The sequence below is a fragment of the Arachis hypogaea genome, chromosome 2 (assembly GCF_003086295.3).
Source record: "Arachis hypogaea cultivar Tifrunner chromosome 2, arahy.Tifrunner.gnm2.J5K5, whole genome shotgun sequence".
Classification (NCBI taxonomy): Eukaryota; Viridiplantae; Streptophyta; class Magnoliopsida; order Fabales; family Fabaceae; genus Arachis; species Arachis hypogaea.
In genome coordinates this window covers 17270146-17289849 of record NC_092037.1, presented here as the reverse complement: position 1 = coordinate 17289849, position 19704 = coordinate 17270146, and the positions used below count along the sequence as shown (strand labels likewise).

At 36.1% G+C, this 19704-nt stretch overlaps 3 protein-coding genes and 1 long non-coding RNA gene across 7 annotated transcripts; 3 read left to right on the top strand and 1 right to left on the bottom strand.

Moving 5' to 3' along the window:
• The first annotated feature begins 1476 nt into the window (after nucleotides 1-1476).
• LOC112740086 (uncharacterized) lies at nucleotides 1477-3163 on the top strand. 3 transcript variants are annotated; one of them, XR_011871699.1, is made up of 5 exons: nucleotides 1753-1892; nucleotides 2140-2154; nucleotides 2307-2423; nucleotides 2519-2620; nucleotides 2763-2887. It is a non-coding gene; the product is annotated as an uncharacterized lncRNA (long non-coding RNA). The 3 variants fall into 3 exon arrangements; XR_011871698.1 differs by having other exon boundaries at nucleotides 2510-2620; XR_011871700.1 differs by lacking the exon at nucleotides 2140-2154 and having other exon boundaries at nucleotides 1477-1892; nucleotides 2510-2620; nucleotides 2763-3163.
• A 3313-nt stretch (nucleotides 3164-6476) lies between these two features.
• On the top strand, nucleotides 6477-8035 carry LOC140176636 (putative disease resistance RPP13-like protein 1). Its single transcript, XM_072208170.1, has 3 exons — nucleotides 6477-6492; nucleotides 6757-7614; nucleotides 7743-8035. The coding sequence occupies exons 1-3, from the start codon at nucleotides 6477-6479 to the stop codon at nucleotides 8033-8035; spliced, it is 1167 nt and encodes a 388-aa protein (XP_072064271.1).
• A 1792-nt stretch (nucleotides 8036-9827) lies between these two features.
• LOC112740044 (small ribosomal subunit protein uS2) lies at nucleotides 9828-12387 on the bottom strand. Of its 2 annotated transcripts, none has more exons than XM_025788996.3 (5): nucleotides 12091-12387; nucleotides 11110-11372; nucleotides 10758-10955; nucleotides 10357-10579; nucleotides 9828-10066 (listed from the first exon to the last, which is right to left on the bottom strand). In XM_025788996.3, exons 1-5 carry the CDS (start codon nucleotides 12230-12232, stop codon nucleotides 9984-9986), a joined length of 909 nt encoding a protein of 302 aa, XP_025644781.1. In that variant the 5' UTR covers nucleotides 12233-12387; the 3' UTR covers nucleotides 9828-9983. The 2 variants fall into 2 exon arrangements, with proteins under 2 accessions (XP_025644781.1, XP_025644782.1); XM_025788997.3 differs by having other exon boundaries at nucleotides 9828-10072; nucleotides 12091-12383.
• Nucleotides 12388-17810: 5423 nt separating this feature from the next.
• Nucleotides 17811-19280, top strand: LOC140176631 (putative disease resistance protein At3g14460). Its single transcript, XM_072208165.1, has 4 exons — nucleotides 17811-17976; nucleotides 18055-18272; nucleotides 18336-18416; nucleotides 18522-19280. Exons 1-4 carry the CDS (start codon nucleotides 17811-17813, stop codon nucleotides 19278-19280), a joined length of 1224 nt encoding a protein of 407 aa, XP_072064266.1.
• The last annotated feature ends 424 nt before the right edge of the window (nucleotides 19281-19704 follow it).

The following is a 19704-nucleotide window of genomic DNA, read 5'->3' as shown; positions in this document are numbered from 1 at the left end:
CCACGAAGACGATCCTCTAATCAGCCAACCGTACCAACAGTGAATCCCTTGCAGGGTGCATCTTCAGCAACATCTTCAAAGTTTGCCAACTTGATGCAGTTCATCCCAACGCCAGGATTTAGGCCCCCAAGAAAGAAGAATTGAATACTTTAGATATATGTACTTAGGAGTTTCTGTTTTGTGTTTTGTGTTTTGTTATTAGTCTTTTCCATCGTATAATGACTAGATGGTGAACTGTGATGCAAAGGCCTTTTTGGTATGCCTTGGCCTTGCTTTTGATGAAACTACAGATAGCAGCAACATGGTTTCTAGGCTGCCTTTTACAGTCAACTTTTGTTGTTTCTTGATAGACAATGGAATTTATGTTAATATACTATGCTATGTGGTTTACCATTCAAGAAGCAGTTTCTTTATTTTTTTCATACACAATGGAATTTAAATTAACAACAATTTGATAGTTAATAGCACTTTTCATTCCATCAAGAAGCAGATTTTTACAAATGTTGATAACAAGGAACACAAAACCACCAATTCATTCATCATTTACAATACAGGATCACTAACAACACTGTCAATACACACACACCTAACACTAACAACTGGGTCATCACTTTTTGCATCTGGACATCCTCCTCCAACCTTCGAAGCCTCCAATCAACGTTGATCTTCATTTCATCACCACACGATTCTGACTTTTCAACCTGTTCCTCATTCACAGAATCTGCCCACACAAAAAGCCCGCACCACATCTTCCCACTTGTCTGCAACCAATAAAGGATCAAAGTTTAGACAGGAACAACACAAGAACAGTCAGGGGAGGCATAACAACACAAGAACAGTCAGGGGAGGAGAATAATATCAACACAAGTGATTACTCTAACCTACATTATAATTGGGGCAGCCATAGAACGGTTTATTCGGATTCGAATCTGTGCCAGACCATCTGAGAACTGGTCTACAGCCACAGCCGCACCATTCTGGCGGGGCCGATCTTCTGCTCTTCGTTTGCGTTCTACTCCGGTTCCAGCTAGATGGGGAACGAACAGAGCTTCCACCTGCAGTGCTACCTCCACCCATCATCGACATGAGTAGCAGCCCCGGATGAGAGTACATGAACAGGAACAAGTGTATGGAAGAGGAAGAAGAAGAGGTGAACAAGACGAAGAGGGGAGGTGTATGAGAATTTGGGGATTTAGGGTTACTTATACTAGGAGGGACCAATCTGGGTAAAAATTGGAACTTAGCCAGCTCAGCTAGCCGTTGGCAGCAGTCCAGCGTGGTAATCATAGGCCACGTCAGCGCTCCGGTGATGAGTCATCACCTGAAATATGGCTAGGGACTAGTTTGAGTGCTCGGAGCTCTATCTGAAGGACTACAACAGGAAAATCGGGATCTTAAGGATTACTATGAGTAATTGCGTGAATCTCAGGGACTACTACGGGTATTTACTCCTGCCGCCTAACTTGAAATCACTTCATGTGGGATTTTGCGAGAAACAAATGAAGAATCTATCCTGGATGGCCAACTTGGACGCCCTTACTCATCTTACCATTGAAGGTCGTTACTGCGACAACATAAATTCATACCCAGAGGTGGGTTCGCTGCCTCACCTTCCCTCCCTTAACACTCTCAAGATACGCTTCTTCCATAATCTGGAGACATTGGAGTGCAACGAGCTTCTCCGCCTCACCTCCCTCCAAGAATTATTCATTAGATCCTGTAAGAAGCTGGAGAATATGGAAGGAGAAAAGCTGCCGCCCTCTCTCCTGCTACTTCAACTGCAATACTGTGGTTTGCTGGGAGAACACTGCAAGAACAAGCATCAACTAATCTGGCCCAAAATTTCCCACATCCCTGTCATTAAAGTCTTCTAAACAGAGATTTCTGAGCAGGTAATTCTCTATTCCTCATGATTCACACATGCTACCACAATTAAATTCACACATGCACAAGTCATACTTATTAACACATATTTTTTAATATAATTGCATCTACAGAGGAACATAAGAATTAATTACCATGAAATAAAAATTGAAAGACAATTAATATCTTTTTTCGTGTATCCAGCACTTAAGAATTTCTTTTGATATATTAAACAATTGGATGAATCAAATTTACTGTTTTTACCATCCTCTGCAGGTAGCTTCTACCGAGGTACAAGTGCCCAGATGGCTAATATTTCAAAGCACATAATCTTATATAAAACAAACCATACTTACATTACCTTCATTAAATCATAAGAACTGATTTCTGTTCTAGCTTCAGGTAGGTATAGTTACTCTATTCCTCTCTGCAATTTACTTCAGGTTGGAGAATATGGCAGGAGAAAAGCTTCCTTTTTCTGTTACTATTTCAAATTCAACACTGTCCTTTGCCCGGCAAATGCTACAAGAAGAAGAGTTGCAGCTAAACTCTTTATGAAGGTAACATAAACTTGATGGATCTAGAGGTATTGATCTTTGAAGCTGCTCTATCTCATATCATTTCTTATGAAGACCAACTCAAATAGATTTTCCAGGGGCATCAAGAAATAGATAACTGCTATGGTCGAGGATCTACTTTCTTTCTGGATTCAACCATTAAATGTGCATTAGGTAGCTTCTGTGGCAATTGCAACTTGGTGAGCATCTAAGACTTCCGTAAAATTTTGCATTGCGGTATTATTATTTTGTGTCAATCTTTTCTCAAGCTAAATTTGTCCCTTTTGGTTCTGTTTTTGAAGCTAAAAAGGAATAATACATCATTGTGTAATTATCAAGCAGGTTATGATCATTTTCCATTGTGTGAGGCCCAAGCAAACACTTTTTGGAGAGTCCCTCTACATCACAATTAGTGTATTAACCTGAATAAATGAATGATCGGATGGTTAAATTCTTTTCTGGTTTACCTGGAGTTCTTCACTCGTAGTCCTTCAACTTTGAGGTGTGATTGCAATCCGAGCTCTTTAGCCAAAAAGTTCGTAAAAAACGGCCGTCTACTGTATCATTGATTTCACCATCTAGTTTATGCTTTCATGTTCTTGTACAAGAGTTCTGCATGTATGCTTAGTAGTGCTTGTAAGTTTTGAGACTTGTTTGTAGCTTTGATTTGGAAAATACTGAAAAATTTTACCTTCCCGTGGGCTTTTTAATCTCACATTGAGACGGTTTTTCCCACCTTAAAATCTGGTGTTCTGTTGTTCTGTTTTATCTTCAATTATTTTCTGGTATTAACTATTGCCATAGTGTGCTAATATTATGTTTGGGTGCTTCTAAATTATGCCTTTGACAGGTTTAGTTTATTCCCACAATGTTAAATATCTTGCCTATAAAAATTATATTGAGGTGCATTCTATATAACTAGTAGCTTAATGTTTCCTAGGGGACATAAAGCCTTGGAGTCTACCTTGGTTGAATACACCATGTACCTTTCATTTTGTCTGCTTTCTCTCTCTCCTGTTGTTTGTATATGGAGAAATCAAAGTGTCTACCATGCTTGTGGATTTAAAGTTCAAGTTTAGTCTGATTGATAGTTTACAGCCGAGAAATTCCACGAAGAGGATAGATAGTACTTATGCTAAATTTTGATTATTTAAGTTTTACAAACTTGTCATCATATTATTATTCAGATATGTCCAAAGATTCAAGCCTAAAAGGCATTTAAAAATAAAAAGGCATAGCTCTTACTAGCTTTTGGTAACATGTACTCTCTTACCGGTTATTTACAAATAGTTGTTTATTTTGTTCCTTTGATTAGGATAATAATGAAGCTTTTTATCTTCTCCTGAGTTTCTTTGGACTCTCACACCGAGATCTTTTTCCCACGTTAAATTTTGGTGTTGTATTTTTGTGCCTTCTCTTTAATTTTGTGCTGCTATTAACTACTGCCATAGTGTGCCCATGTAATGCCTTAGAGTGAAAAAAATGATTGTACAATGTTAACGTAAATTAAGTATCTTGTCTCTGGAGTCTGGACCATAAATATATAACATTATTTTTGCTCATAGTTCTTCAATTCAGAGTTGTGATCGCAATCTGAGCTCCCTGGGGAGACTACCAGAAAGTTTGTAAACAGCAGCTGCTTTTCTAGTGAAGTTTTGCTCGTGTTTCGTTGGTTTCATTTTGTTGATGTGTTTGTATCCTTGTACAAAGAGTTGTGCATGTATGCTTATTAGTGCTTGTAAGTTTGAGACTTGTTTGTAGCTTTGATTTGGATAATAGTGAAGCTTTTTACTTTCCTGTGGAGTTTTTTTTTGCTTCTCTTCAATATTTGGCTGCTATTAACTATGCCATACTGTGTCTATATTTTGTTTGGGTGCTACTGCATTATGCCTTTGTCAGGTCCATACTATTGCCTATGAAACATATAATATATAGGATTCTCACAAGATTAGAAGATTATAAAAATTATATTAAGGTGGATGCTGTATAACTAGTAGCTTAATGTTTCCAAAATTATAAAAAAAAAAAGAAAAAAAAAACTTAATGTTTTCAGATGTGCAGACAGCAGGAAAAATCTTTAAAATGTGGTACCAAAATGTTCCTAGTTTTATATAGTGTCCATTGCTGACACGAGAGACAACACGACTTGCAAGAAAGAATGAAAAGTTAGAACCAAGGCAGTTAAGCACTCCACTGCTATGAATTTTCTAGGTTACTACCGATACTGTGTCTTGTTACTAAAGAATCAGTGACACCTTCAGAAGAAGAATAACAGTTAGTTACTTAACAATGTAGCATGCATATACCACTTTAATTTCTGCGGAAAGTACTCTTGGTTTTAAAACTCCATATAGTTTCAAGATATAATGTATTTCTCTAAATTTTGTTCGCACAAATCTTAAAAACTTAACTTGCAATTCTATAGCTGTAGGTCTTTTTTTTTTAATTTCTGAATCGAACCGGTAATAACTGTAAGGGAATGGCTCAAATCTATTAAAACAGCACTTTAGAAAACAGAAAATAGCTCATGATCCTATAGCCATTACATATTCTCTTCAAAATTTTACATTATGGAGGACTATATAGCTTTAAAATTTTACATTCTTATTAAACAATTTATTATTATAATATTAAATCCATTATACGCTAGATAACTAGTTGTAAACTTGTAATAGTTCAAATACATAACTGTTAATATAATACTGAGTAAGTGATTTGTTATATAGCATAACTACTTCGATTTGATGTATCTGAGAGAGACTAGTATGGTAGTACTATTGAACCTGGCCCCATAACATAGCAGGGTGGTTGGAAGTTGAAACTTTCCACAAGATGCATTTATCTGCATGCATCAAATAAAGTAGAATTAAGGACTAAACTAAGCGTAAGCCAGCTGCAACGACTTGAAGTCAATGCCGTCTAGGCTGAAGCTGAATTATTGGAAGGAGCAGCTCCTCATCACATCACATCAAATTACACAAAATTTCCACAAAAACTTCTACTCCACGTCTTGCAATCACATGGCCTGTTTCAAAGTTTTGGAAATGAAAGTAACAATAAAATTACGATGCATGCACCTCAAAGGACACCAACAAGATAGTCCCAACACAAGTATAGGTCCAACATATTAAAACAGTACTTCAGAAAACAGAGAATAGGTCATGATTCTATAGCCATTATATATTCTCTTCAAAATTTTACATTATGGAGGACAATATAGCTTCCAACACTTATTTAACAATTAAAGTGCGGTTTATCTCTCAAAGAGAGCCCCTTTTTTTGTGTAGAAAGAAATAACAAGTAAAATAGAAATAATCATGAGTGTCTCAAACTCTCAATCACTGATAAAAGTTGCAGAAAACCGTACTATTGCCTTGCTCGTACACAAAGTTGAAACCTTCCTCAACTTGCAATTTCGTTGAGTCTTTCATGAATCAAAAACACAAGTATGAGCCATTATTACAAAATTTAAATCCAATTCTTAAAATCTTCTTATATTACAGTTTTGGATAAGCCAGTAAATTTTAAAAATTTCTATGAGATCAAATGATTTTTCGATTTAAATCTAGTTACGGTTTTACATTTTACATGTTTAATTTATTCTTCAATTTCAATCTCAACTACCTTGCTGTTCACTACAAATTCATTTCATTGCATGCATTATTAGCTTGTATAAGAAATAATTATTTTAGACTTCTTTAGTTTGTTATGTTTCTTTCAACTTTGTATAAGAAATACATAACTCTTAATATAGTACTGAGTGGTGACTAGTAACTAATATTAGCATAACTACTTCGATTTGATGTATTTGAGAGAGATTAGTTTGGTAGTACTATTGAACCCAGTCCCATAACATAACACGTTAGTTGTTGAAAGTTACCCCAAGATGCATTTATGTTGCCTGCATGAAATAAAGTAGAATCAAGGACTAAAAATAGTGTGAGCCAGCTGGGACGACTTGAAGTCAATGTCCTCTAGCCTCAACCTGAATTATTGGAAGGAGCAGCTCTTCATCATATCACATTATACAAAATTAATGAATAAGTTTTCAATCACATGGCAAAAATTAAAGGTAACAATAAAGAAGTTAATGGCAAAAATGAAAATTACTTTGTATGCACCTTCCAAATTACAAAATAACAATCAAATACATCAAATTAATATAGAGCTAGCAAGACAGTCCCACAAAGGACACCAATATTTAATTATTAGGACCCTCAGACAGTCCCACAAAGGACACCAAAGCCTGCAAGCGTTACATTTTTTACTCACCTTCATATCTAAATTTCCGATCACTTGTTGAGATCATATCATGGCTGCTGCACTTGTTGTGGAGCTTTTCTTAATGGCTTCATTAATACTGTCTTTGAGAGGCTCCTTACAACTGATGCTATCAACTTGGTACTGGGAAAGAAGCTTGGCTCTGACTTGGTTGAAAGGCTGAAGACTGCTCTGTTGGGTGCTGAAGTTCTTGTTGCTGATGCTGAGATGAAGCAGTTCGGTAATCCATTGGTGAGGAAGTGGCTCGATAGTCTCCGGGATGCTGTTTACTGTGCTGAGGACTTGCTAGACACTGTCCTCGCCAAAGCTGCCACACAAAAGGAGGAAAGTTCTTCCTGGTGGTCCCCTAGCTTCTTAGTCAAACGAGATCGGGAGATGGTAGAGAAGATGGAAGGGGTAGTTAGAAGAATAGAGGATCTTGGAAAACAAAAAGATTTCCTTGGTCTTGAAAAGATTCCCACTGGTGGCTCATCATGGAGGACTCCGTCCACTTCTCTTGTGAGAGGGAATGTGTATGGCAGGGAGGATGACAAGAAGGCCTTAGTCAAGATGCTGAAGGACAACAATGAGCATCACCTGTCTGTGATGGCTATTGTTGGCATAGGTGGGGTTGATAAAACAACTTTAGTCCAATGGCTGTACAACAATGAGGAGGAGTTCATGAAGGGATTTGATCTGAAAGCATGGGTTTGCGTTTTGGAGAAGTTTGAAGTTGTTGAGACAACAAGGAATGTCATAAAGCAGATCCATGGAAGTACTTGTAGTCTGGATGATTTCGATTTACTTCAAAATGCTTTGAAAAAAGAATTGTCCAATAAGAAGTTCTTTATTGTTCTGGATGATGTTTGGAGTGATGATGGTGACAAATGGAGTGATTTTATGACCCCTTTCCAACAAAATGGGAATAAGGGAAGTATTATTCTTCTGCTACTCGGGAAGAAAATGTTGCTTCCGCAGTTCAAAATTGTCACCCTTATTTTCTCAGAAAGTTGTTGGAGGACTATTGTTGGTCAGTGTTTGCGAAAAATGCATCTTTTCCAGAATCAAATGGGAGAGCAGCACTAATAGGAAGAAAGATTGTCAAGAAGTGTGATGGCTTGCCATTAGCTGCAGAAACACTTGGTCGCTTGTTACGTACTAAGCATGATGTTGAGGAATGGAACAAGATACTAATGAGTCATATTTGGGAATTTTCGGTGGAGAAGAGTAAGATTATTCCAGCATTATTAATAAGTTACTTCCATCTTTCTCCATATTTAAAGCGTTGTTTTGTTTCTTGTGCTTTATTTCCCAAGGATTATGAATTTAAGAAAGATGAATTAATCCTTTTGTAGATGGCAGAAGATTTTTACCACCACCAAAGAGAGGAGAGTTTAGAAGAAGTTGGTTGTGAGTGTTTTAATGAACTTACTTCCAGATTATTTTTCACGAAGAATGAAGGCTTTGGTGATTATTTTGTGATGCATGATCTCTTGCATGACTTAGCAATATTCCTTGCTGGAGATTTCTATTGCAATCTAGAAGAACTTGGTAAAGAGGAGGAGATAAGGATTCAGCCTCAACATTTGTGTGCAAATTTATGTTACTGTAGCTCAAAATTTCATAATTTGATTTCTGAAGTAAAATCTTTGAGAACATTATTATTATTTGGCAATTGCTCATCTTCCAACTGCAACATTGAAGCAGCAACATGGGACATATTATCAAAGTTTAAATACTTGAGAGCTTTATCCTTCTGTAAACGTGGTGTGGCGTCATGGTACACGAGAGATTCATCCTTGAGTATAATTGTGGTGCCTGATTCAATTAAAGAATTAGTCCATCTGCGCTACCTGGATCTGTCTTGGACGTTTATTAAGACATTGCCAGAGTCTTTGTGCAACTTGTCTAATTTGCAAACCTTGAAGTTGTATCATTGTTGTAATCTAACTAGGAAGAGATTGCCCAATGTTGAAGGAAGAGATGCTTAATCAGGTATTCTTCAGAATCGTTTCTTCTTTGTCGGATGTTTCCAAAGTTCGCAAACTAGTATAGGCGACGAAATTTATCCACAGATGAAGACCATGAATCTTGATGGGGATAGATTATCAGTTAGGGGATGTGAATCTGTGAGGGAGTCTGCATTAAAGGCAATGATGAGCATGAACCATCTAAGTTGCCTGCAAGAAATGGATATCTCACGGTGTTCCTCTCATGTATCCTTTTCTGGGCAATTGTTTTCCCAAATCTTTGCAAAAGCTGGAAATCCGGAGGTGTAGAAAAGTAGAATTCCCGCAGCGCAATGCATCAATCTCTTGGGGGCCAAAGAAAAAGGAAGCTTGGGAGGGTTTGAAGGAGACAGTTTTGTTGTCATCAAGTGATAGTTGTTTGTATTCATGGTGGATGAATGTGACTCTTGGTGGGTCTCTGGCACAAAGAAGCTCCCTATACCAAACTGGGAGAATTGAAGGGTTTGATGCACCTTGGGCGATTTCTGCTCATCGGGTCTTCCATGAACTTCAAAATTAAAGATGTTCTTTCATTTCACTCTCTTTAGGCCTTTACTCTTCTTGTAAACTGATTTGGTTTTTTGTGGAACATTTTCAATACTATCCTTCATTTGTTGTCCAAATATGGACCTTAAATTTATTTATAGTGAAATAAAATGACTTTACCTTTGACAAAAAAAAAAGTTAAATAAATTATTTTATAATAAAAAATTTATTAATATTAACTATATAAAAATTTAGTCACAAAATGTTAAAAATTAATTTTCTATATTTCTTATATAGATCATTTTTATACAAACCCTTGAAACCCTAGAAGGATACACTATTCAACGTAACATTTGTATCTGATGCAAGTAAACAAGAAATCTTACCTTAATGGATGAAAGGGAATATTAATATAATCACGAACATGCTTTATATATTGTACTTTTTCCATTGCATGTCGTTGTAAATTGATTAGATATGCGACATTTTCTTACAGTGATTAAATGATGGATTATTGTCCATAGTATGAACAGTTTTAAATTTTATTCTTACATAGTAAGTTTGAATTTCAATTAAGGATGGGGCATCCGAAAAATTGAGATAATAGGTCAATATGCAAAATGTGATCTTGTAAGGTTATCCCGACATATTCTTTTGTCTCAGCAAACTTCAGTACCATTAGCGGTCGCAACGGAACAATTAAATTGTTGAAACAAACCAAGTATCAGTATGCTAAATCAAAATTTAAATATCAAACCTACAGGTAATGATGCATCTATCCTAAACAAAAGAAAATCCCATACTCATCCTATTCCCAACTAGTGGGAGCAACAGCTCCGGGTGCCGGAACGGAAGGCTGAGGAGCTGGAACCGGTTCCCAATCACCTGCAGCTGCAGCTATAAAAAGAACTTAGGTCAAACAAATTGTGATCTTATATTTTTTTAACAAGACTATGTTAAAGCTGCAAGAGTTTCTACCATTTCGAGGGAGAACCTTTGAAACACAAGAACACATTAAAAGCTTGATGCAGCAACTATTGCGCATCCAATTTATTAGGAAAAAGGAGGGAGAACAAATACGGGCGTAAAGAGAATGACAATACAACCAATCAAACTGAAATTAAATCACACAAATGACTAGCATATAACCACAGATCCAAAGTTGAATAAATTATTCTTACAAGTATCTGGGGCCCAATCAGCAGGCGCAGCTGCAATAGGTTGTTGTGGAACTGCCTCGGGCCAGGGTTGTACTGTGACAGCCGTCCATTCACCATCAGCTGTGGGGAAACCGGCAATGCCAGCAGCACCAAAGTCTTGAATGGCATATTCTGGGGCAGCTGGTGCTTCCTCCTCCTCTTGTTGCTTGGCCTCTTCAGGTTCTCTATAGAAGAATAGATCCACCTACACATGAAAAGTTGACATAAATTATCTAATATTGGAAGGATACCAAAGAATAATATTACTATCTTACAAGAAAATATGAATTTCTAGACGCTTGCACGTACTGAAAGAAAACTTGTTCTGAATCAAGTGCAAAGTAACAATAGTTACATTCATAAGAGCAGAAATAAGTTTTTACCATCACATCCCATTTAAGCCCTGGACGAATAATACCCCTCATCTGCAAAACCATCCTTGCTAATAGCCAAAAAAGACAACCAATACTGTGCTTCCCTTTATTATTGGCAGGAATGCCAACATCAACATACCGCATTGGAGAATCAGTATCGCAAAAGGCAATTGTTGGAATATTTCCAAGAGCACCTTCCTTAATGGGCTGCACAAAAATGGAAAAACAAAAATGAGATCAACTGATAGCAGAATTTCAAAGCCCCATGAAAACATTGGATGTTAAAAGTGAAAACATGTTACATATACAACATTACATCCTCAACACAACCAAAAAACTCTTTGAACATCTAATGCGGTACCTGATGATCAGTCCTTGGATCAGTCAGAATAAGAAGGCGAGGCTCGTTATAGGATGTCTGCATCTGATTAGTGAATGTTCCAGGAGTGTGCCTTCCAGCAATTGCATTTGCACCGGTGTATTGGGCAAATTTCAAGACTGCCCTCTGACCATATGGCCTAGCAGACTGAACAATGATGTCCTGCGGATTCTCGATGGCAACAATAATCCTAGCAGCAAGTTGGAGCTTCTCCCATGTCTTGCCAAGGTTAATTATGTAAATACCTGGTAACAGGAAATACTAAAAATCAACAAAAAGATAAAATGCATTCTTTGTTCAGTACAATGTACAAACGAAAGAAGAGTAAATTGACAAAAGTACACATAAAAGAGTTTGGGATGGACAAAAATACCTACTAAAGATTCGTGAAAACAAAAGTATTCTTCAGATATTGTTTTCGATAGACAAAAGTGTCATACTGTTGGTAAGGTTTGATATTTACAATCTTTAATGTGTACTTTTGTCCATGGAAAACAATCTTTGGTGTACTTTTATATTTATAAATCATAGCCTGTATTTTTATCCACCCCAAACTCTTTCACGTGTACTTTTGTATATATATTACTGAATTAGAATGATTATAGGCATCTTAAGGTTTGATCAATTTTGGAACAGAAGTTACCCGCTTATAACAAGCTAATAAAAAGCACATAACAAAAAACAGAACCCCATAGACACAAAAAGATAAATAAATAAACCGAAAAGAAAATTCACAAATGAGCAAGGAATATATAGACACAATAAATAAATAAATTTCTACACAGATCTCTGTGTATTTAATATGAGCAAACGAATATCAGAATAAACCCAAGATATAACGTTACAAAATCAAAATGCCCTTCAAATTCACCACAATCGACACACGCTTCAATCATATTCATATTCACAACCAAAATGTAACCGAGAAAATAAGAAAAAATTATCAAAAGAAGAGTGTTTTACCATCATTGCGGCGTTTGAAGACATAGCGTTCCATCTGGAAGTCGCAGTTTTTGGTTCCCAAATGCACCTCAGCCGCAAGCATCATCTGGATGTCTTGCTCCTTCTGAGAGAGCTGGCGCGGCGCAGCGGCGGAAGTGGCCATAGTTGCGGTGGAGATTTGGTCTCTCGAGAAGATTTGGAAACGCTTGAAGGTCCAAGTAGTAGTAGTGGCAGCGGCGAGAGGAAGAAGGTTTGACGAGTTAGGGTTTTGAGGAGGCACTTCTTCTGTTTCTCTCACACCAATCAGTCGACAATAATATATATATATATATATATATATATATATATATATTATATAACTATTTAAACCCTTACTAAATTTAGTCACAAAAAAATCTTTACTAAATTTTACAAACTAAACTCTTGTGAATTATTCAATTAAGGGACATATATTTGGTGGAAAAAGTATATTATTGAAGAGCTTAAAAGACCAATTTAAAATATTTTATTTTTATAGCTATAATTCATTCTTGATTTAATTTTTATTGTTTGTTTTAATGATCATAGAAAAGTTAAATTAAAATTATGTTCCAAAATTTTTTTTGGTCTTTTTGAACTAAAGCAGAACACAAACAGAGAACTTTTTATTTTTAATATGATGAAAGGAAGGGTATATATCTGAGTTATGGGGGTGTATGGTGATTCATTGGCGTATGATGGCTGTCCAAGAGAAATCGGACCGTCTGATTGAAGGTACTGAAAATTCTGGGTCTGATTTGTGTACTGACAAAAAACCTTGGAGGTCATGAATATTATAAATTTATCCCTATAATTTTTTATAATTTTAAACTATACCTAGAATTTGGAGGTCATGAATATACTTTTTTCACCAAAAAAAACTCCTTCAATTGAACTATAAAATGTAAATTGAAATTTATATTTTATCCGTATGAAAATAAAATATTCGTTCAAAATATTAGTCAATATTAGAAAAATATTAAACCTAATCCTTTTTGGGCAATTGTTTTCCCAAATCTTACAAATACAAGAGAGCTGTGATTCACTGACCTCCTTGTCGTTGGATGTCTTTCCCAATCTCAAGAATCTCCAGATATCATTGTGTAGGAATCTGGAATCAGTGTCAATGTCAGAGGCACCACACACTGCTCTTCAACGTCTCAAAATAATTGAGTGCTCCAAATTAGTTTCATTTGCAGGAGAAGGACGGGCTGCACCCAACTTGACTCATCTGGAGATATCATGGTGTAGGAATCTGGAATCAGTGTCAACGTGAGAGGCACCACACGCTGCTCTTCAACGTATCTCCATCTATGAATGCCTTGAATTAGTGTCATTTGCAGGAGAAGGATTGGCTGCACCAGTGGTGGAACTTGAAACAAAATTTTGGAAGGTCTAATAAAAAATAATTCTCAAAATATTTTTGATATAGACTCCACTTAAGATAAGCTCGTCTAATCTCATCTCTCTGGTTTTGGGGATATTGCCAAATTTAAAGCCCCTTTTCAAGATCTCGTTCCAAAAAGTTAAGGTTAAAGTCATGAGATGTAACCCTTTGAACTTTTGAAGGTTATATCTCACTTTCTTCGTCATTCATTAAAGTAGAAGAACTATCTACAAGTATTGATATTGTAAAATTTATATGTTCTCTTTCTTAAATATTAGCCTTCCTGTTAAAAAATGTATCAATTCTTTTTGGTGGCATTTATGTTTGTTAAATATCATTTCACTGCTCATCCTAAAATCTAAACAATGATCCAACATTACTGCACTACTATGCATTTCACAAAAAAGTGTAGAAAATAAAAAGAACTGAAAGACTATAGAATGATAACTGTGTTTGGTTTTTCTGATGACAAACTCCTAGTCTTGAAATAATATTAATTTGTGTATTAGTGTGTCAGGAGAAAGCCTATGAGCTCTGCATGAGATACATTGAGGAATAAGCAGCAATACAGAAACATGGGAATACCCTTGCTGTCACTTGAGTAGACAAGGTCAAATATTCTGAAACCGAAACAGTGTCAATTACAGAAAAGGAGAGGAAAACTTGAAAGCTAAAATGTTGTGGATAGTTAGCTGCCTGCAATGGTCAATACAATGCATATATGAAGAGGCTTGATTGAGTATGATTAAGTTGTCCCTTTCAGCACATAATCTTTATATAAATTCAAACCATATTTACATTACCTTCATTCAATCAAAAGAAGTGATTTCTGTTTTAGCTTCAGGTTGGTATAGTTACTCTATTCCTCTCTGCAATTTACTTCAGGTTGGAGAATATGGCAGGAGAAAAGCTTCCTTTCTCTCTGTTACTATTTCAAATTCAACACTGTCCTTTGCCCGGCAGACGCTACAAGAAGAAGAGTTGCAGCTAAACTCTTCATGAAGGTAACATAAACTCGATGGATCCAGAGGTATTGATCTTTGAAGCTGCTCTATCTCATATCATTTCTTATGGATACCAACTCAAATAGATTTTCCAGAGGCATCAAGGGATAGATAAATGTTGTGCTAGAGGATTTGCTTTCTTTCTGGTTTCACATATTTAAATGCGCATTAGGCAGCTTCTGTGGGAATCGCAACTTGGTGAGCATGTAAGTACATTTGTCAAAATTTTGCATTGTGGTATTATTATTTTGATGTCAATCTTTTCTCAAGCTGAATTTGTCCCTTTCGGTTATGTTTTTGAAGCTAAAAAGGAATGCAACAATGTTGAACACATCATTGTGTATTTATCAAGCAGGTTCTTATCATAGTCCTTCAACTTTGAGGTGTGATCGCTATCCGTGCTCTCTACCCAAAAAGTTCGAAAACAACGGCTATCTATTGTATCATTGATTTCACCATTTAGTTTATGTGGTTATGTTCTTGGACAAGAGTTCTGCACTTATAAGTAGTAGTGCTTATAAGTTTTGAGACTTGCTTGTAGCTTTATTTGGAAAATAGTGAATATTTTTACCTTCCCGTGTATTTTTTTTCCCTCTCACATTGAGAGGTTTTTTCCCACGTTAAAATTTGGTGTTCTGTTGTTTTGTCTTCTCTTCAATTATTTGCTGGTATTGATGCTTCCATATTATGCCTTTGACAGGTTTAGTTTATTCCCACCATGAACGATCATTTTACAATGTTAAATATCTTGCCTATGAAAATTATATTGAGGTGCATTCTATATAACTAGTAGCTTAATGTTTATCTCTCTTTTTTTTATAAGAGAAAGAAAAGAATTAAAGAAAACTAAAAGCAATTCAATTTGACTGTACTAAACTCAAGAATATTGAAAATAATGCACCCACTATTAATTATCTTAAAAGGTTTTCATAGGTGTACACAGAAACTATTCTCTTGGCATTTACACAAGTTGCCTTGAATAAATGAAAGAGAAGAATCATCCTCTTCCAAAACAAAATTCAGTTCATTAGGAAAAACTATTTAAAATTCTTTAAACAAGAATTTAATTGGCTGATCAAGATCCAAGAGTGACAATAATGAGAAAAATATTTATTCTTGGATGCAGGAACAACCTTATTTTATAGATGCAAGGCAATTAATGTCAATCACCGGAGTGAAAAGCTGTATAGGACTAAAGAGAGTGGTTTAGACATTAAATCATAACTAACTAAGAAAAAGGCAGCAAGAGACAAAGAAAAAGGATGTCCCAAAAAGACATTCATGATCAAGCTACTAATTAGTGCCGATTGTCTAGCTTATAAGGACAAATTGGTAAATTCTGGAGTGGCAAGTTTTGCATTGATTGTGGATCCTAATTCCCTAAATGATCAAATAACGATCCACTTTCTTACTTAAATTGCTTGTTCCACCATTTGAGCAATCATAGCCAAAATGACAAAAAAGTTACAGCTACATTTAATATTTGATTAGCCAGCCAGCAAGAGCAATTCCCACAAGCATCCAACTATGAATTAGGCAATGATGATGATGATGCAATGATATTTCTTCTATCAAGATAGCTGGATGGTAGACCTAGCATTAATGATAGTGTATAATATTTGTTTTTCTTGTTCTTCATGTGTATTTATTTACCACTCTTTGTATAAGATGACTCACATTCAATATTCGATCCAAGTTACATAGCAGTAGAATGATTAGTACATAATAAATACATAAAGAATAAAATAAAGACAAAAAAAAAATAAATCATACACATTTTACTCTGGGTCTAATGCTCATAACAACTACACTCACAAAATGACAAGCACTTAATTTATGATGGGGCCATAAGTTATGATGGACCAGAATGAGACAAAGGTAGTTTGATACTACAGTTTGAACAACTTGAAAATATTAATACTTTTTAGTTTTTATTCAACCGTTGAGCTACTTTTGTCTTATAAAGCAAAAGGACATCACAATTTTGAATTTTAGTAATAATGAATATGAGTATACAATGAATCCTAAATTGTGGTGGGAGAGGAAATTATCCGTTCCCAAGATGATGTTCATCCGGATATCCCAAGTCAGAGGGCTTACAGAATCAACATCCCCATGCAGCCACTGGTCCAGATTCCCATTGTCAACATATTCATACACAAACATCCTGAGAAACATATCAATACTTAAAATCTTACTAGTCTTGAACTTTTTAGCTTTAATTTTTCCAAATGAAATGTCAAGAGTTAATACCTGTACGCCCCTCAACACAGTATCCAAGCAATCTAACAAGATTCTTGTGCCGCACACGACCAATAGCTTCTACTTCTACCCTAAATTCTCTCTCAACTTGTCCCCTAAGATGAGTCAAACATCACGTGCTTACTTATATACAAGAGTAAGACCAGAGAACCTTCATTATATTGTAAAGAGTAAACAATCAAGAAAAAAATCCAAAATATGACACTGCAAAACTTTTGACAAGCAACAACACAAAGAAACACAGTTCTGATTCTTTTCTTTACATCAGTAGTAAGTCATGCTACCTTGAAATCGAATTATTAAGAAAATAAGTCCAAAAGAAGCAAGAGAAACATTGTATTTCATGTTCCTTCCTCTTGTTCAAAATATTGAAGGCCTATAATTTCTTCACTATCTGCAACCAAATTGAAAAAACCCGAAGACATTAAGTACACAAATTTACTACGGCCAACCATGAAACATACCAAGCATATTGATGATTACGAAACAGAATATACCAACCTAGTGAATGAACCAGGATGGAGCAACTGCCAAAATTTGTTGCAGAATAAACTTTAGAAGAAGTTGGTACTGAGTGTTTTGATGAACTAACTTCCAGATTATTTTTCACAAAGATTGAAGGTCATGACGATTCTTTTGTGATGCACGATCTGTTGCATGACTTGGCAATATACCTTGCTAGAGGTTTCTATTGCAACTTAGAAGATCTTGAAGAGGAGGAGATAATGATTCAGACTCGGCATTTGTGTGGAATTTTACGTTATTGTAGCTTAAAACTTTATAATTCTCGTTCTAAAGTAGAATCTTTGAGGACATTATTATTGTTTAATGACCAAATCTGGTATCATGAATTCAACATTGAAACAGCAATATGTGACATATTATCAAAGTGTAAATACTTGAGAGCTTTATCCTTTCATAAACTCAATGTGTTGCCTAATTCAATAGGAGAATTGATCCATCTGCGCTACTTGAATCTCTCTGGGACAAGTATTGAGGCACTACCAGAATCGTTGTGCAACTTGTATAATCTATAAACATTAATATTGTATCATTGTACTGAGTTGACCATGTTGCCTAGTGGCATGCATAATCTTGTGAATTTACTGCTCCTTGATATTAGGGAAACTTGCTTGCAAGAAATGCCTAGAGGAATAAGCAAATTGAAGGGATACAATGGTACAATATTTCCAAATTGGGTTGCGGATTCTTCTTACCAAAACATGACAATTGTAGGTCTGTGGGATTGCAAGATTTGATGCATGCTTCCTTCACTTGGAGAGCTGCCTTCTCTTAATGTCCTGTACATTCAAGGTTTTGATCAGCTGAAGAGTGTTGGCATGGAGTTTTACAAGAACAAAGGCCATCATTCTTCTTTGTGTATTACACCATTTCCCTCACTTGAAACATTGGCATTTGTGGATATGGCAAGTTGGGAGGAGTGGCACTTACCTGACTCAAAAACTTTTCCTCAGCTCAGGAAGCTTGAAATAAGAGATTGCCCAATGTTAAAGGGAGAGATGCGTAATCAGGTAATCTTGAGAATTGTTTCTTCTATGTCTGATGTTTCCAATGTTTGCAAACTGAAAATACAGGAAGATCGTGATGGAAGGTCTCTAGATATGCAACTTGATAGGGATACTTTATCAATCAAGGGATGTAAGTCTGAATTTAAGGTAATCAGCATTAGCCATCTAAGTTGTCTCCAAGAAGTACACATCTCATATTATTGCTCTACTGTATCCTTTGCTGACAATTGTTTTCCCAAATCTTTGCAAAAGATAAAAATCAGTGGTTGCAGCAGCCAGGAATTCCCAGAGCAACAGCAGCAGCACAAGTATGATTTGGTAGAGCTACAAATAGAAAACAGCTGCGATTCACTGACCTCATTCTCCTTGGATGCCTTTCCCAATCTCAAGATTCTTAAGATACAACAGTGTAAGAATCTGAAATCAGTTTCAGTCGGTTTCATATCTGCTCTTCAATGTCTCACCATGGTCGGCTGCCCCGAATTAGTGTCATTTGCAGGAGAAGGACTAGATGCACCCAACTTGACTCATCTTAAAGTCACAGATTGTGTCAAGTTGGAGGCATTTCGGTCTCACATGAATAGTCTTCTCCCATGTTTAGAGTCTCTTGATATAAAAGGTTGCTCAAACCTTTGTAGGTTGCCGGAGGGTGGTTTACCGCCTAACTTGAATCAGCTTCTTGTGGGAAATTGCAAGAAACAAGTGAGAGGGTTATCAGGGATGGGAAACTTCCACACCCTCACTCGTCTTACCATTTATGGTGGCTTTGAGGGCCCCAAGTCATACCCTGAGAAAGGTTCACTACCTCATCTTCCCTCCCTTACCACTTTGCATCTCTATTGCTTTCCAAATATGAAGACATTGGAGTGCAACCAGCTTCTACCCCTCACCTCCCTCAAACATTTACTCCTTTCATACTGTTCCAATCTGAGGAATATGGCAGGAGAAAAGCTGTCTTCCTCTTTGTCATCATTTCAAATTCATATCCGTGGTTTGTTGGGAGAACATTGAAAGAACAGGAATCATCAAATTTGGGCCAAAATTTCTCACATCCCCACCATTAAAGTCGATGGCATCAACCTTTTTGAATAAAAGGTTACTGACTACTTACCAAGTAATTCTCTAATCTTCATATTTCACATGCTTTCACATGCTAGCACAATTAAATAACTCATACATGCCTAAATTTCCTTTTCCTTACAAACAGCAACATTAACTAGTTAAACTGATATGCCAAAAAGAATGCAAGAAAATTTGCATTCTTTTGTTTCATTTATTGGGAAAGCTCTCATTTTGTTGCTGTACTTAAAGAGAATACTCTAACAAGAACTCATTGCTATATGTCATACTTATCATCCTTCATATTTTTCAGCATTTACAAAGGAAGATAAGTGATGGTTTTCAGTGGCTAAGAGAAGGGGGGTTGAATCTTAGC

Coding starts and splice junctions, on each gene's coding strand:
- LOC140176636 (XM_072208170.1), top strand. Junction 7,615..7,742: donor ACAAAATGGGAATAAGGGAA/GTATTATTCTTC, acceptor CATCTTTTCCAG/AATCAAATGGGAGAGCAGCA.
- LOC112740044 (XM_025788997.3), bottom strand. CDS start 12,232: ATGGCCACTTCCGCCGCTGCGCCGCGCCAGCTCTCTCAGAAGGAGCAA. Junction 10,956..11,109: donor ATCCAAGGACTGATCATCAG/GTACCGCATTAG, acceptor ATTTTTGTGCAG/CCCATTAAGGAAGGTGCTCT. Junction 10,073..10,356: donor TGATTGGGCCCCAGATACTT/GTAAGAATAATT, acceptor TTCTTTTTATAG/CTGCAGCTGCAGGTGATTGG.
- LOC140176631 (XM_072208165.1), top strand. CDS start 17,811: ATGTTGCCTAGTGGCATGCATAATCTTGTGAATTTACTGCTCCTTGAT. Junction 17,977..18,054: donor CCAAAACATGACAATTGTAG/GTCTGTGGGATT, acceptor TGTACATTCAAG/GTTTTGATCAGCTGAAGAGT. Junction 18,417..18,521: donor GATGTAAGTCTGAATTTAAG/GTAATCAGCATT, acceptor TCTTTGCAAAAG/ATAAAAATCAGTGGTTGCAG.